Source organism: Meriones unguiculatus, chromosome X (assembly GCF_030254825.1).
Source record: "Meriones unguiculatus strain TT.TT164.6M chromosome X, Bangor_MerUng_6.1, whole genome shotgun sequence".
NCBI lineage: Eukaryota > Metazoa > Chordata > Mammalia > Rodentia > Muridae > Meriones > Meriones unguiculatus.
In genome coordinates this window covers 1,997,080-2,012,621 of record NC_083369.1, presented here as the reverse complement: position 1 = coordinate 2,012,621, position 15,542 = coordinate 1,997,080, and the positions used below count along the sequence as shown (strand labels likewise).

General features: G+C 36.5%; 1 protein-coding gene across 7 annotated transcripts in view; it reads left to right on the top strand.

Moving 5' to 3' along the window:
- Pcdh11x (protocadherin 11 X-linked) overlaps positions 1 to 15,542 on the top strand; it is a 630,344-nt gene that overhangs the window by 42,446 nt on the left and 572,356 nt on the right. For all 7 annotated transcript variants that reach the window (XM_060375759.1, XM_060375757.1, XM_060375760.1 and 4 more), the window contains one exon: positions 2,200 to 2,783. In XM_060375759.1, the coding sequence (XP_060231742.1) occupies positions 2,244 to 2,783 (540 nt within the window). In that variant the 5' untranslated portion in view covers positions 2,200 to 2,243. The remainder of the gene's footprint in view (positions 1 to 2,199; positions 2,784 to 15,542) is intronic.

The following is a 15,542-nucleotide window of genomic DNA, read 5'->3' as shown; positions in this document are numbered from 1 at the left end:
TTGTCCATTTGAGTTCATATGGCCTTTAACCATATTGATTTAAAGGGTCTTCTTCTCCTAGTATCCTCTATCCCCCACCCCCCTGGTTGTTACCTTCTCTTTCCTTTTCCACAGTCTCCAGAACTCTGAAGGAAGGGATTTGATGGACCCATCCCATTTAGATATGTGTGTTCCAAGGTCTCTCAAATTATGAATATTGTCTGGGCGTGCCATCTGTTGCAGAAGGAAGCTTCTCTGATGATGCCTGAGTAAGGCAATGATCTAAGTAATGGAGAAATGTCATTAAGATTCTTTTTTTTTGTTGTTTTTCCTTTACCTGAACAGTAGTATTTTTTTCCCTATGTTGCTGGCCTCTTTAGTCTGAAGTTCTTTGTCAGTCAAGCAGCAGTATGTATTGCTTACATTTCATGAAGTGGTCTTTAACTGAAATCAAGCATTAATTTTTGCCATGAGGTTTTTGCTTGTTTGTTTATTTTAACCACAATTTCACTTGCTTATCTTACAGGTAGGTTACTCTTGGTGATCAAAGGGTGTGTACCTGGGTTGTTTACATTTCTCCTTTGGTAGCATGCAAAGTATTTTCCAGTACATGAATAATAGTCCATAGGGGTGAAAGTTGTAGTCAGTCACCATCTTGACATTTCTGTGTTCATTGGGTTGGGTAGGTATTGTCTTTCAGCAATAGGGTTTTTCCACCAGTGTGGAAAGAACAACTCGTAGATTGTTTGATGGTTCCCACAGTACCCCTTTGGTAAACAAATCAATTTGCTGTTATTGGTTCCCAGTACTGGAAGCGTCATTTGGTCATTAGAAATGTTCAGTTGTGGCTCTCTTTTCCCTGTTATTTGGCAATTTCATTTAGAGTAACTTCAATTATGTTCATATTTTAAGAAGCTTCTACTGTTTTAAGTTTTCACATGATCCCTCAAATGGTCCTAATTTTAGCTATTCTGCCATATATTCCCTTACTTTTGCCATCCTCCCTGTTTGATGCTCTCATTTCAGTCTTCCTCCCTCATGCATATATAATATGTGTTTTATAATATGGAATGGTGAGCTATATATTATCATAGGAAGATTTGATCAAACTGAGATTAGCACAACTATCTCCTGATAACATTGTTTGTGATTAAAATTTAAGAAAGAATAATAATACTTTCTGAAATTTTTATTAAAAAAGCAATTATTTTTCTTATTTTTATTACTAGCCTCGATATTTATTTTGTCTATTCTTATGTTATTTTAAAACATCAATGTTCATTTTTCAGTTTACAAACATAAACTATCAAAATTATACTTATTTTAACCCATGTCTCTTACTAAAATTTGCATGTTATTTAGCAGATCTATAGTTCTAACCATAATATGTATTCATAAGTCTTTGTCTTATTGTTATGTGCTATCAGTGTCCTCAAAGGCATAGTTTTTATTGTTCCTTGAAAAAAAGACAAAAAACAAAAAACAATGTTCCCAAAGTTTCAAATGAGCAACTATTTATATTAATCTGTAATTTGAATATCTGTAATTTATATTTATTTTTTTCATCTAAGCACGCATCAATTCTGCTTTACACATGATTTCTTCCTTATATTTAGATACTTTTCACATAACACATTTTTATTCTACAACGCTTTTTTTGAAATTAGACTTGACAAAGTCTTTCATCATTATGTTTTACCTACTTTCATCTGAACAACTGTACATCTTATGCACAGAACTGAAAATATAAAATATTGTATTAAACTCATTGCAATTAAAATAAATGTAATTGAAATCCTGAGTGAAACAAACACATAATGGTATATTTTTTTGTGATTGTAACAAATACCATTTTATTTTACTTGTTATTATAGAGTTAAATGTTTAAATTACTTGTATCTACTTTAAATATCTTCATATATTCAAATACATACACATCTTCAATAGTGGACTCTTCTTAATATAACATATCCTTTAACTACCATACATGATGCTTCATTTATCTTTCTTCTTACTTTAGAAATGCATATGAGTCGATTCAAAACAAATTTGTCGTTTAATTACTACTAACGGTAATATTTCATTTAGTGATTTTAATTTAAAACAGCAGTTAGTTAATATGAACATTTATGTTTGGTTTTCTAATATTTTTTCTCTCCCTTTTTCTCTCTCTCCTTCACTATCCTCTACCTTCTCTGTGTTTCCTTCTTTCTTTGTTAGTATACCGTGACCTGACAAACAGTATCTTTGGTGTCGAGACTGGTATGGACTTGTTGTCCGGGACGTATATATTTGCGGTCCTGTTAGCATGTGTCGTGTTTCAGTCTGGCGCCCAGGAGAAGAATTATACGGTCCAAGAAGAAATGCCAGAGAACGTCCTGATTGGCGACTTGTTGAAAGACCTCAACTTGTCTCTCATTCCTGACAAGTCCTTAACCACTCCTATGCAGTTCAAACTAGTTTACAAAACCGGAGATGTGCCATTGATTCGGATTGAAGAGGGTACTGGTGAGATCTTCACTACCGGCGCTCGCATTGATCGTGAGAAATTATGTGCTGGAATTTTGTTGGATGCCCGTTGCTTTTACGAAGTGGAGGTTGCCGTTTTGCCAGATGAAATATTTAGATTGGTTAAGATACGCTTTCTGATAGAAGACATAAATGATAATGCACCGTTATTCCCTGCCACTGTCATCAACATTTCAATTCCAGAGAACTCCGCTATAAACTCTCGATACTCTCTTCCGGCAGCCATTGATCCAGACATCGGAATAAATGGAGTCCAAAACTACCAGCTAATTAAGGTGCGTTTCAAAAATATTTTATTAAAAATATTAATTTTCTTGTAGAGTAAAAGATCTTTTTGTACTTTTCAGTAAACCATAATCTTGACTTTTCAATGATTATGCGAAGAAAACTAGAAAAAGTTATTAATGTACATTTTGCAATCACACAAATTTTTACAAACCTGCACTGTGTAAACATTCCTTTTCAAGTATTTAACAGATATAGGCCAGAGACAAGTTCAGCTCAACAGATTATCTGCTACATGACTTGGAAATCTGTCTAGTTATGGCTCTGTCATATATTTCACCTAAATACACACATTTAAATGTTAAGAATGACTAAATGAGTCAATTAAATTTTAAATAATTATTTCAGAAAAAAAAGCTTAATCTTAGAACTTAAATCATGTCAAAATTATGAGAGGTGACTAGGATATTCTTCCTGAGAATTTTGTGCATGTATATAATGAAGTATGAGAATATATTTCCCAGATTATGTGACCCTAATTCCTCTCATATCCTCCCAACAAATCCCTATTAATTTTTTTATTACTAGAAATTCTAACATATTTGGATTATTGATTAATATTTTCATGCTGTTTTAAAATCAAGGCTAGATCTCTAATTATCCTTCCAATCTGCAGAGTGGAAATCAATATTATCCACTATTCTGTCAGTTCTATACATTTTTTGTTTTGTTTGAATTATTTGGAAACAGAGAATTCTTATAAAGGCTAGGTTGTGAGCCTAGCCTTTAATGGCTGAGCCATCTCTCCAGCCCAGAATTTGCTACTATAAAAAAAAAAAAGTAAGTACTTTTTAAAATAATCACTTAATCTAAAGAAATTTGGCTTGATTTGAGTCTTGTGATAGGAAAACAATGCAAAACATGATTAAAATGTTGCATGTTCATTAAAATGGCACAGAGGTCTCATCAAGTGCATGGGCAATTAATTTTAATTACTGGGAAGCTTTGCAGAATAGTTGAGAGCTCAGGTATTGGTATGTAAAATAAAGAAATATACTTAGTGTTCTTTATACATTGAACACATTTGCAAATATCATTAATATAGATAGGATACTCAAAAGTTACAAGTGTTTTCAGATTATGCACTACCAGAATGCAACTGACATTATGACTAATGTTCAAAATTACTGAAAGAACCTATATTTCATTTTGATGGTTATAATCCATATATTTTGATCCAAGGGATAGATAATATGGATAAATTGCTTAACTGATCTCATGTTTTCATAACGTGCATTATAAGGAAGTTGAAAACTACAGTCTTCTCAAGTGAACTCCAACTACTACACATGTGAGTGTATGAACTAATTCTAAAGAGAAGGATTTATTTGCAATAGAAATAGATGGTTTAGATGCTTTGTAAGTAATCATTTTAGAATCAATCTCTACAATGATGTTTACTTCTTTCATGTATTTGAAACAATACAGGAAAGATATTGATCAGAATTTGAGCACATTTCTTTTCAGTTGTCAGCCCATTTCTTAATAAAAGTCCTACCTCCTATCTTTTCTCTTTTAAAAAAAATAATGTGTTAATTGTGCAGTATTTTTTAAAGACCTGAAGTATGAAGAATAAGCACTAAGCATAGGGCACAGGAGCACGAACAAAATTATTTAGAAACTGAAATAGTGGTTTGGTATGAGGTCTTCCCTTTTCTGGGGATAATAGGAGGGGTAAAGAGGGAAGAGAGTGAGCTTGTGGGACCAGAAGAAGAGAAAGAAAGGGGTTATGATTGGGATGTAAAATTAACAAATAAATTGAACAAAAGGAAATACATTCAAATAATTGACTACTTAAAATGTGAAACAGTACTGTTAATTGTAAAGTCTATAAATGCATTGACTCTAAGGCAAACGTTTTAACGGAACTTACTGTAGTAGTGAATGTTCTTAGTCTTTGATAGGCAAAAGGATGTCCTTTAATTATAGGTTACTTGATTATTTGAAAAGTTAGGAGTGGTACCAAGGAACTGAATTACTTTTGTGTGTGTTGTATCACTTATTGTATTCTTAGATATTATTTAAGAATTTTATGTATGTATTTTGATCAAATCTTCTGACTCACTTCTCTTAAACTCTTCCCATATCCTTATCACTTCTTCCTTCAAACTTCATGCACTATTTTTTATCTAAAGAATCTGTTTAATGCTGCCTGTATCCTTTAATTTAACGTAAATTTTAGTAGTCATAAATATTAAGTAACTACCATACTGTACAGCAGACTCTAAAAGCAAAGGGTTAATTTAAGAAATAAGAGTAAAAGGTGAAATTAAAATGGGATCTTAGAACCCTAAAATCAGATAATAGGAATATTCTTGTTCTCTTCACTGGATATTCTGAAAAATATGTCTTGTTTTAAAATGCAAGATTCATATAAGGAATAATTTTGCCATCTCTACAACAGGACAACATAACAAAGTTTCATATTGATCTCAAAAGTTGATTAAGAAATTTAAATTAAACATACCTGCTAGGATGATTTTAGCTTTGTTGAAATATGTTTGTATTCATTTGACCTTTCTTAAAAATGTCACCAAAAAACAGAAACAGAAAATCTTTTTATAAGATTTTCAATAACTTTTTAGAAATGTAGTATACAATTTCTTTTTGCTTTAAATATGATAAAACTAAATAACTATACATTGTACCTAAAGTTCTTAAGTATTTAAAAAGGATCATGAACAAATACTGTTTAGGGTGTTTGTAAAATATAATGAGAGTTGAATACAAAGCATTCCCTCTGGCATACAAATGGCTGTGACATCGGTGACATTAATTGAATGCACTTTGACTTGCAAAAGTGTCTTATCATAAAAGTGGCAAATATTCTGTGGGAGAAGTAGCTTTAAAAAAAGAAGAAACAATAATCTCTTTTGATTCATCCATAAATTTCAGTCAATTTTACTGTTTGAAAGTAAATAGACCAACAATAACACTTCTGTGAAAAACTTGATTTATTACAGCATAGGTTGAGATTTAATTAGGGCTAATCTGATCTAGTTTTATTGAAGGCCAGTATTGAAAAATTGTATTTGATTATTATTAGGGTAATATATAAATATACTTAAAGGTGAAATAACAAAGAAAAAATAGAAAAATTCTATGGATAATTAGGACAGTTTACAATTTCATACCACATAACTGAAATTAAAAGTTAAGCTATTTATGTGCTGGTCTAATTGGATGTCTACATGTAGAAAAATAAAAATAGAGCCGTATTTATCACCCTACACAAAGTTAAAGTCCAAGTGGATCAAAGACCTCAGAATAAAACTAAACACACTAAATCTGTTAGAAGAAAAATTTGGGAAGTGTCTTGACCTCACTGGCACGGGAGACAACTTCCTGAACAGAACACCAACAGCACAGGCTCTACGATCAACAATTAATAAATGGGTCCTCATGAAACTGAAAAGCTTCTGTAAATCAGAGGCCACTGCCATCAGAAAAAAATGACAGCTTACAGACTGGGAAAGGATCTTCACCAACCCTATATCTGACAGGGGGCTAATATCCACATTATATAAAGAACTCAAGAAGTTAAACACCAACAAACAAAAGTAATCCAATTAAAAATTAGGGTACAGCAGTACGTACCATATCTGAGAAGCAGAGGATCCAAAAGCTGAAATTGGTGAATGAGGGGCAGCTGAAACTGGAACATCTACATTGAGCCTTCCTGGGCAAGAGGGGACAGCAGGTGAGCTGAGACCATTTAGATCCAGGTCACCCATGGACTTCTCTGGGGACAGAGGGTGGCAAACACTAAATCCCCCTGCACTTCCTCTTGTAGGGCCTTGCTACTCTTAGGCTGAGCAGGCCAACAGTGCCTGTGGCTCATAGCACAGAACCCACTGCCTGGGGACTGAGCAGCAGCTTCCAGCTCTACCAACCTTGCAGGTCCCAGGTCCAGTGTAATAACCTTCTGGGTCCTGAGTCCACGGTACCAGGCTTGCTGGTCTCACATCTGTGAGCAGGTATACAGCACAGCAGGGCATCCCAACCAGTGACTGTGCTGGCTGTCCAGCTCCTCATTGGTGGGCAGTCAGCATTACGGGACACCCAGTTCCACCAGGGCCTCTGAGCCACCCTGGTCCATGGATGGCTGTAGGGGCTCCTCAGAACTTCCCAGAAGCAATTTGTACCTGCCTCCCAGTTCAGCTTCTGTGGCTGGATTCCCAGTGGACCGCTTTAACAGACTAAGTTCTGTGGATGCAGCACCACTGAGCAGAAAACGCCTGCATTTGCCCCAACAGGCACAAATCTGATAGTAGAGAGCAGGGGAAACCACTGTGCTTTCAGATTAGAACTGCTAGAGAGTGAGTGCACCATCAAGTGAGCGCATGCAGAACCCCAGATCTCTCCCACCCACACACCCACAGTGTGCAACATAGAGATTCTCAGGGCAGCATCCTCAACATTGATGGCACTGTTCTAGCAGGTTTACTAGTCCAGTCCAGGCAAACAACTATTAGAGCACAGACAGAGGTGAATACCAATGGCCTCTTTGCCACAGAGGTATTCAGGGAATCTGCATGCTCATTGTGCCAGCATCTACAATCTCTCCTATGCCTGCACCACCCTCTGTCCTACATCCCAGGCATCAACACTTTCTAGCATCCAGTTTTTGTTTTTGTTTTGTTTTTGTTTTTTTTTTTGATAAATCATTTTTGATAAATCATGGTTTCTATGTAGTGGATTAATTTTGAGATCGTATTTGCAACTTTTTAAAAAAAATTATTAATTACACTTTATTCACTTTGTATCCCCCCATAAACCCCTCCCTCTTCCTCTCCAAATCCCACCTTCCCTCCCCCTTCTCCACACATGCCCATCCACAAGTCTACTGATAGGGGAGGTCTTCCTCTCCTTCCTTCTGATCTTAGTCTATCAGATCTCATCAAGAGTGGCTGTATTGTCATCTTCTGTGGCCTGGTAAGGCTCCTCCCACCTAATGGGGAGATGAGCAAAGAGCAGGCCAATCAGTTCATGTCATAGGCAGTCCCTGATCTCATTACTATGGAACCCACGTGGACACTGAACTGCCATGGCTACATCTGTGCAGGGGTTCTAGGTTATCTCCATGCATCATACTTGGTTGGAATATGAGTCTCAGGAAAGACCACTGTGCTCAAATTTTTTGGTTCTGTTGCTCTCCTTGTGGAGTTCCTGTCCTCTACAGATCTTACTATTCCTCACTTCTTTCATAAGATTCCCTGAACTCTGCCCAACAGTTGGACATAAGTCTCGGAATCTTTTTTGATAGTATTCAGGGAAGAGCCTTTCAGAGGCTCCTAACTTTTTTCCTGTTTTCTTCTTCTCCGGATGTCCATCCTCTTTGACTTTCTGGATGGGGATTGAGCATTTTAGCAAGTCCTCCCTCTTGATTAGTTTCTTTAGGTGTGCAGATTTTAGTAGATTTATCTTATATTATATGTCTATATGAGTGAGTATATACCATGTGTGCATTTCTGCTTCTGGGATAGCTCACTCAGGATGATCTATTCCAGATCCCACCATTTACCTGCAAATTTCACGTTTTCCATGTTTCTCATTGCTCACTAATATTCCATTGTGTAGATGTACTACAATTTCTGTATCCATTCCTCTATTGAGAGAGATCTGTATTGTTTTCATCTTCTGGCTATTGCAAACAAAGCTACTACAAACATGGTTGAGCAAATGTCCTTTTTGTGTACTTGAGCCTCTTTTGGGTATATGCCTAGGAGTGGTATAGCAGGATCTTGAGGAGCGCTATTCCTAGTTGTCTGAGAAAGCAGCCGATTGATTTCCAAGGTGGTTGTACAAGTTTACATTCCCACCAGCAGTGGAGGAGGGTTCCCCTTTCTCCACAACCTGTCCAACATGTGTTGTCACTTGAGTTTTTGATCTTAGCCATTCTGATGACTGTAAGGTGAAATCTTAGGGTCATTTTAATTTGCATTTCCCTTATGACTAAGGACGTTAAACATTTCTTTAAGTGTTTCTCTGCCATTTGATATTCCTCTATTGAGAATTCTATGTTTAGCTTTGTACTCCATTTTTTAATTGGATTACTTGATTTGTTGCTGTTTAATTTCTTGAGTTCTTTATATATACTGGAAATTATTCCTCTTTCAGATATAGGGTTGGCGAAGATCCTTTCCCAATCTGTAGGCAGTCGTTTGGTTCTGAGGACAGTGTCCTTTGCTTTACAGAAGCTTTTCAGTTTCATGAGGTCCCATTTATTGATTGTTGATCTTAGAGGCTGTGCTGTTGGTGATCTGTTCAGGAAGTTGTCTCCTGTGCCAATGAGGTCAATGCTCTTCCCCACTTTTTCTTCTAAGCGGTTTAGTGTGTCTGGTTTTATATTGAGGCCTTTGATCCACGTGGACTTTAGCTTTTAGCAGGGTGAAAAGTATGGATCCATTTGCATTTTTCTACATGTAGACATCCAGTTTGACCAGCACCATTTGTTGAAGATGCTATCTTTTTTTCCATTGTATGGTTTTGGCATCTTTGTCAAAGATCAGTTGTCCATAAGTTTGTGGGTTTATTTCTGGGTCTTCTGTTTGGTTCCATTGATCCACCATTCTGTTTCTATGCCAGTACCATGCAGTTTTTAGTATTGTTGCTCTATAGTACAGCTTGGGATCAGGGATGGAGATATCTCCTGAAGATCTTTTAGTGTAGAGAATTCTCTTTGCAACTCTGGGTTTCTTTTCTTTCCACATGAAGGTGAGAATTTTTCTTTCAAGTTCTGTAAATAATTGTGTTGGTTATTTGATGGGAATCGCATTGACTCTGTAGATTGCTTTTGGTAAGATGGCCATTTTTACTATGTTAATCCTGCCAAGCCATGAGCATGGGAGATCTTTCCATCTTCTGATATCTTCTTCTAATTCTTTTTTCAGAGACTGGAAATTTCATTCATACAAGTCTTTGACTTGCTTGGTTAAGGTTACACCAAGGTACTTTATGTCTTTTGTGGCTATTGGGAAAGGTGTTGTTTCCCCAATTTCTTTCTCAGCCCTTTTGTCTTTTGTATACAAGAAGGCTACTGATTTTTTTGAGTTAATTTTGTATCTGGCCACTTTGCTGAAAGTGTTTATCAGCTGTAGAAATTCCCTGGTAGAATTTTCGAGGCCACTCAGTTATAGTATCGTAACATCTGCAAGTAGTGATAGTTTGATTTCTTCCTTTCCTATTTGTATCCCCTTGATCTCTTTCAACTCTTTTATTGCTCTAGCAAAGACTTCCAGAAATGTGTTGAAAAGATATGGAGAGAGTGGGCAGCCTTGTCTTGTCCCTGATTTCAGTGGGATTGCTTTAAGTTTCTCTCCGTTCAGTTTGATGTTGGCTATAGGCTTGCTGTATATCGCCTTTACTATGTTTAGATATGTGCGTTGTATCCCTGATCTCTCCAATACATTAAACATGAAGGGATATTCGATTTTGTCAAATGCTTTTCTGGCATGTAAGGAGATTATCATGTGTGTTTTTTTCTATTAGTTAGTTAATAATGGTGGATCACATTGATTGGTTTCCATATATTGAACCACCCCTGCATACCTGGGATGAAGTCTACTTGGTCATAGTGGATAATATCTTTGATGTGTTCTTGTATTCAGTTTGCAAGTATTTTGTTGAGTATTTTTGCATCAATGTTCATAGGGAAGATTGGTCTGAAATTTTCTTTCTTTGTTGGGTCTTTTGGGTATCAAGGTGACCGTGGCTTCATAGAATTAGTTTGGTAGTGATCCTTCAGTTTCTATTTTTTGGAATAGTTTGAAGATAATTGGAATTAGATATTCTTTGAAGGTCTGGTAGAAATCTGTGCAGAAACCATCAGGCCCTGGCCTTTTTTTTGCATGGGAGAATTTTGATGAATGTTTCTATTTCCTTAGGGTATATAGGACTATGATTTGCCTGGTCTTGATTCAGATTTTGTAAGTGAAATCAATCAAGAAAATTTTCCATTTCATTTAGATTTTCAAATTTTGTGGCATGTAGACTTTTGAAGTAAGTCTTAAAGATTGTTTGGATTTCCTCAGTGTCTGTAGTTATGTCCCCCTTTTCATTTCTGATTTTGATGATTTAGATAGTGTCTCTCTGCCTTTTAGTTAGTTTGGCTATGGGTTTGTCCATCTTGTAGATTTTCTCAAAGAACCAGCCCTTGGTTTCATTGATTCTTTGAATTGTTTTATTTGTTTTTAATTTATTGATTTCGGCCCTGAGTTTGATAATTTCCAGCTCTCTACTCCTTTTTAGTGTGTCTGCCTCTTTTTTTTTTTTCTTTTTTTCTAGGATTTTTAGGTTAGCCATTAAGTTGCTTGAATGAGATAGCTTGAATTTCTTCTTGAAGGCACTTAGTGCTATGAACTTTCCTCTGAGCACTGCATTCATTGTGTCCCATTAGTTTGACTATGTTGTGCCTTCATTTTCATTGAACTCTAGGAAGACTTTAATTTCTTGTGTTATTTCTTTCCTGACGCAGTGGTCATTTAGTAGCAAGTTGTTCAGTTTCCATGTGTGTATACTCTTTTTGATATTTCTGTTGTCATTGAGGTCCAACTTTAGGCCATGGTGATCAGATAGGATACAAGGTATTCTTTCAATCTTCTTGTATCTGTTGAGGCTTGCTTTGTGACCATTCATATGTTCTATTTTGGAGAAGGTTCCATGAGGTGCTGAGATGAAGATAAATTCTTTTGTGTTTGAGTGTAAGTTTCTGTATATGTCTGTTAGGTCTATTTTATTGACCTCTGTTCTTTGTTTAATTTCTGTTTTGTTGACCTGTCCTTTGTGGAAAGTGGAGTATTGAAGTCTCTTACTATTAATATGTGGGGATCTATGTGTGGTTTAAGTTTTATTAATGTTTATTTTACCAGTGTGGGTGCTCTTGTATTTGGAGCATAGATGTTTAGGGTTGTGATGTCTTCCTGGTGGAATTTTCTCTTGATGAGCATGAAGTGTCCTTCCCCATCTCTTTTTATTAATTTTGGTTGAAAGTCTATTTTATCAGATATTAGAATGTCTACTCTTGCTTTCTTCTTGGGTCCATTTGCTTGGAAAGCCACCTTCCAGCCCTTTACTCTCAGGTAATATCCATCTTTGTGCCTTAGGTGTGTTTCTTTATGCAACAGATTGCTGGGTCTTGTTTACCCATCCATTTTGTTAGCCTGTGTCTCTTTATTGGAGAATGAAGTCCATTGATGTTGAGAGAGATTAATGGCCAGTGGCTGTTAGATCCTTTGATTTTGATGTTGGCTGTGGTAGTAAGTTTGTGTGCTTGGTTGTTTTTTGTTTTTCTTTTTTCTTTTTTTTTTTCTATAAATTGAAGCATTTATTAGAGAAAGAGTCTGAAAATTCCACAATTCTAGACAGAATATCAGTAGATGCAAGTTTATTGGTAGTGTGAATGCTGAGAACTGGGAACATAAAAGGTAGATGGAGTTTTAACAACATAGTTATCTGGGAGATATATAAGCTGTTTTGGTAAATTTGTTTTGTTTTTGTTTTTTTTCTCTAATAGAAAGCAATTAACTACTTTAGTGATACTTTCTGGCTTTCTATACACAAATGACATGTGTTCTATTATTTGTAGTTAGTAACAGTTTTCTTCCCCAAAATTTATTTTGAGTTAATATGTTTCCAAAATATTTTCTAGGTTTTTTTTTTTTTTGTTTTTTGTTTTTTGTTTTTCTGTAGTGAGGTTAATTATTTCTTGTGTTTTATTGAAAATAGCTAGTTTTCTTGGGTTGTGTTTTGTCTTTCTAGTGTCTTATGTAATGCTGAATTTGTGTGTAGGTATTGTTGAAATTTGTTTTTGTCATTGAATATATTGTTTTTTCCGTCTATGAGGACTGAGAGTTTTGCTGGGTATAGTAGCGTGGGCTGACATCTGTGTTTTATCTCGGGGATCCCAGATTTCTGTAGGTCTTAGGTTGGAGATCTGTGCCCCAATACCCAATCAGTAATCAGTGGCACGTGAGTACTGCTCTCATGGGAGAAGCAGGATGCTAGTTGGTGTATACCAGGTCTCTGTTCTGGTGTGCACACTGGTCTGTGGGACCTTTTCTAGGGATATACTTGGTAACCTAATTCCGTGCCAGTTTGCTTCCTTCCCTATGGGATCCCCCAACAGGGATTCCCAGTCTCTGGTCCCCTGGGGCGCACATTTCTGTTTGTGATGGAGAGTTGGGCGCACAGTGGGCTTCCAGCAAATCTCTGTGCTCCCAGCTGGAGCCCAGTTCATTGCTGGCAGTGCATGCTTGCCATTCTGCAGGAACATTTCCTGTGCAAGACTGGGTGACCTGTGGTCAGTCCTGTTTCCTTCCTTCCCTGTGGGTTTTTCTTGTGACTGGAACTCCCAGTCTCTTGTGCTTTTGTGCCCATCGTTCAGCCTGGGAAGGTGATCAGGACATGCAGACGTTTTGCTCTGATGTGGCGAGAGTGTCTGCGTGACCCAGGATCTCTTCTAGGTTCTGGCTGTGTGACCTGAGAGTGGACCTACCTGAAACCCACACCATGAAGTTTCCTCTCACCTGGGGAACACAATCGCTATGGTTTTAGGGCCCAGAGTTAAATCTCTTGGTCGCTGTATGGAAAATGTTGTCCTGCTCCTCAGACAAAGCATGCTCCTGACGCTGTCATCTTGTCCCCCTTCCATTTGCCTAGCATCTTGTTCTTTAAAGCATACTTCCATGCACACAAACACACTTGCTAGCTCCCTTGCATGTTTCTGCACCAGTGGACCTTCTTCCCATTGGTACAGCTGAAACACCAACACACACTCTCAAATCAGTGGACCTCTCTCATCTCCCTGAAGAATACACCAGACATCAGAGAAAGAAAGACTCAGGCTGAACTACATGAGGAAAAGTGAAGGTTACAGAGAAGGAGATGGCCAACGGTCGGCATAAGAAAACATCCAACAAAAGTCAGGACATCATGACTTCACCAGCAAACACCCAAATCAATGGATATTCCAATTCAGCTGAAACACAGAAAAAACTATTTTAAAACTATGCTTATCCAGTTATTAGTGGCACATAAAGAGGACAAGAATAAATCTCTCAAAGAAAAATCCACACAAATGGAGGCAAAAGTAGAGTCACAATTAATGGCATAGAGAAAGGAAAAGAACAACAAAAAATAGAGGACATAATAGAAAAAGAGGAATACTCATTCAAACAGATGAAGGAAATGGTGCAAGACATGAAAACAGAATTAGAATTAATAAAGAAAACATAAACAGAGAAAACCCTGAAGCTGGATATCTTAGAGAATAGATCAGGAATCAGAAAGGTAAGCATCACCAATAGAATACAAGAGATGGAGGAGAGAATCTCTGGTGCTGAAGATAAACTTGCAGAAATTAATACTTCACTTAAAGAAAAAGTAAAGTCGGAAAAGTTTCAAACACAAAACATTCAAGAAATCAAGGACACCATGAAAAGGCAAAACCAAAGAATAATAGGAACTGATGAAAAAGAAGATTCCAGTCTCCAAGGTCCAGAAAATATTTTTGAGAAAAATCTAGAAGAAAATTACCCCAACCTAAAGAAAGAGATATCCATAAACATACAAGAGCCCTACAAAACACCAAATAGACTAGATCAGAAAATATACTCCCATAACACATCAAGGTCAAAACACTAAATCTACAGAACAAAGAAAAGATATTAAAAGCAGCAAGGGAAAAAGGCCAAGTAACATATGAAGGTAGACCTATCAGAATCACACTGGACTTCTCACCGGAAGGTCCTAGTGAGATGTCATGCAGACTTTAAGAGAACACAAATGCCAACCCAGACTACTATACCCAGGAAAGCGTTCAGTCAACATAGATGGAGAAAAAATATTCAATGACAATACTAAATTTAAACAATATCTACATAGCAACCCATACCTACAGAAGATACTAGAAGACAAATTGTACTCTAATAGAAACAAGTACTCCCAAGAAAACATAGGATACAGATGACGTCACAAAATAAATAAATAAATAAATAAATAAAAATAAAAGAAAACAAGCAATGAATCAGAGTAACACCACCAACTCCAAATAAAAGAAAGTAACTTTCAGTGGTCACTATCATCTATCAACATCAACAGACTCAACTCTCCAATGAAAATACACAGATAATCAGAATGGTTGAGGAAACAGGATCCAAATTCTCCTGCATTCCCAAAACAAACCTCTGCAGCAAAGATAAACACTACCTCGGAGTAAAGGGCTGGAAAATGTCATTCAAGTAAATGGACCTAGAAAACAAGCTGGGGTAGCTATTCCAATATCTAATAAAATAGACTATCAACAAAAATTAATCAAAAAAGATGAAGATGGTGACTTCTTCGTCATCAAAGGAGAAATTCACCAGAAAGACATCACAATTCTGAACATCTATACCCCCAATACAAGAGCACCTACATTTGTAAATGAAACATTATTAAAGCTTAAATCACACATCTATCCCAACACCTTAATAGTGCAAGAATTCAACACTTCACTCTCAGCAAGGGACAGATCATCTAGACAGAAGCTCAATAGGGAAATAAAGGCTCTTACAGAGGTCCTAAACCAAATGGGCCTAATGGATATCTACAAAATTTTCATCCAGATTCAAAAGAGTATACCTTCTTTTCAGCACCTCATGGAACCTTCTCCAAAATCGACCACTTAGTTGGTCATAAAACAGGCATCAGCAGATACCAGAAGATTGAAATGATCCCTTTCATCTTATCTGACCATCATGGACTAAAGC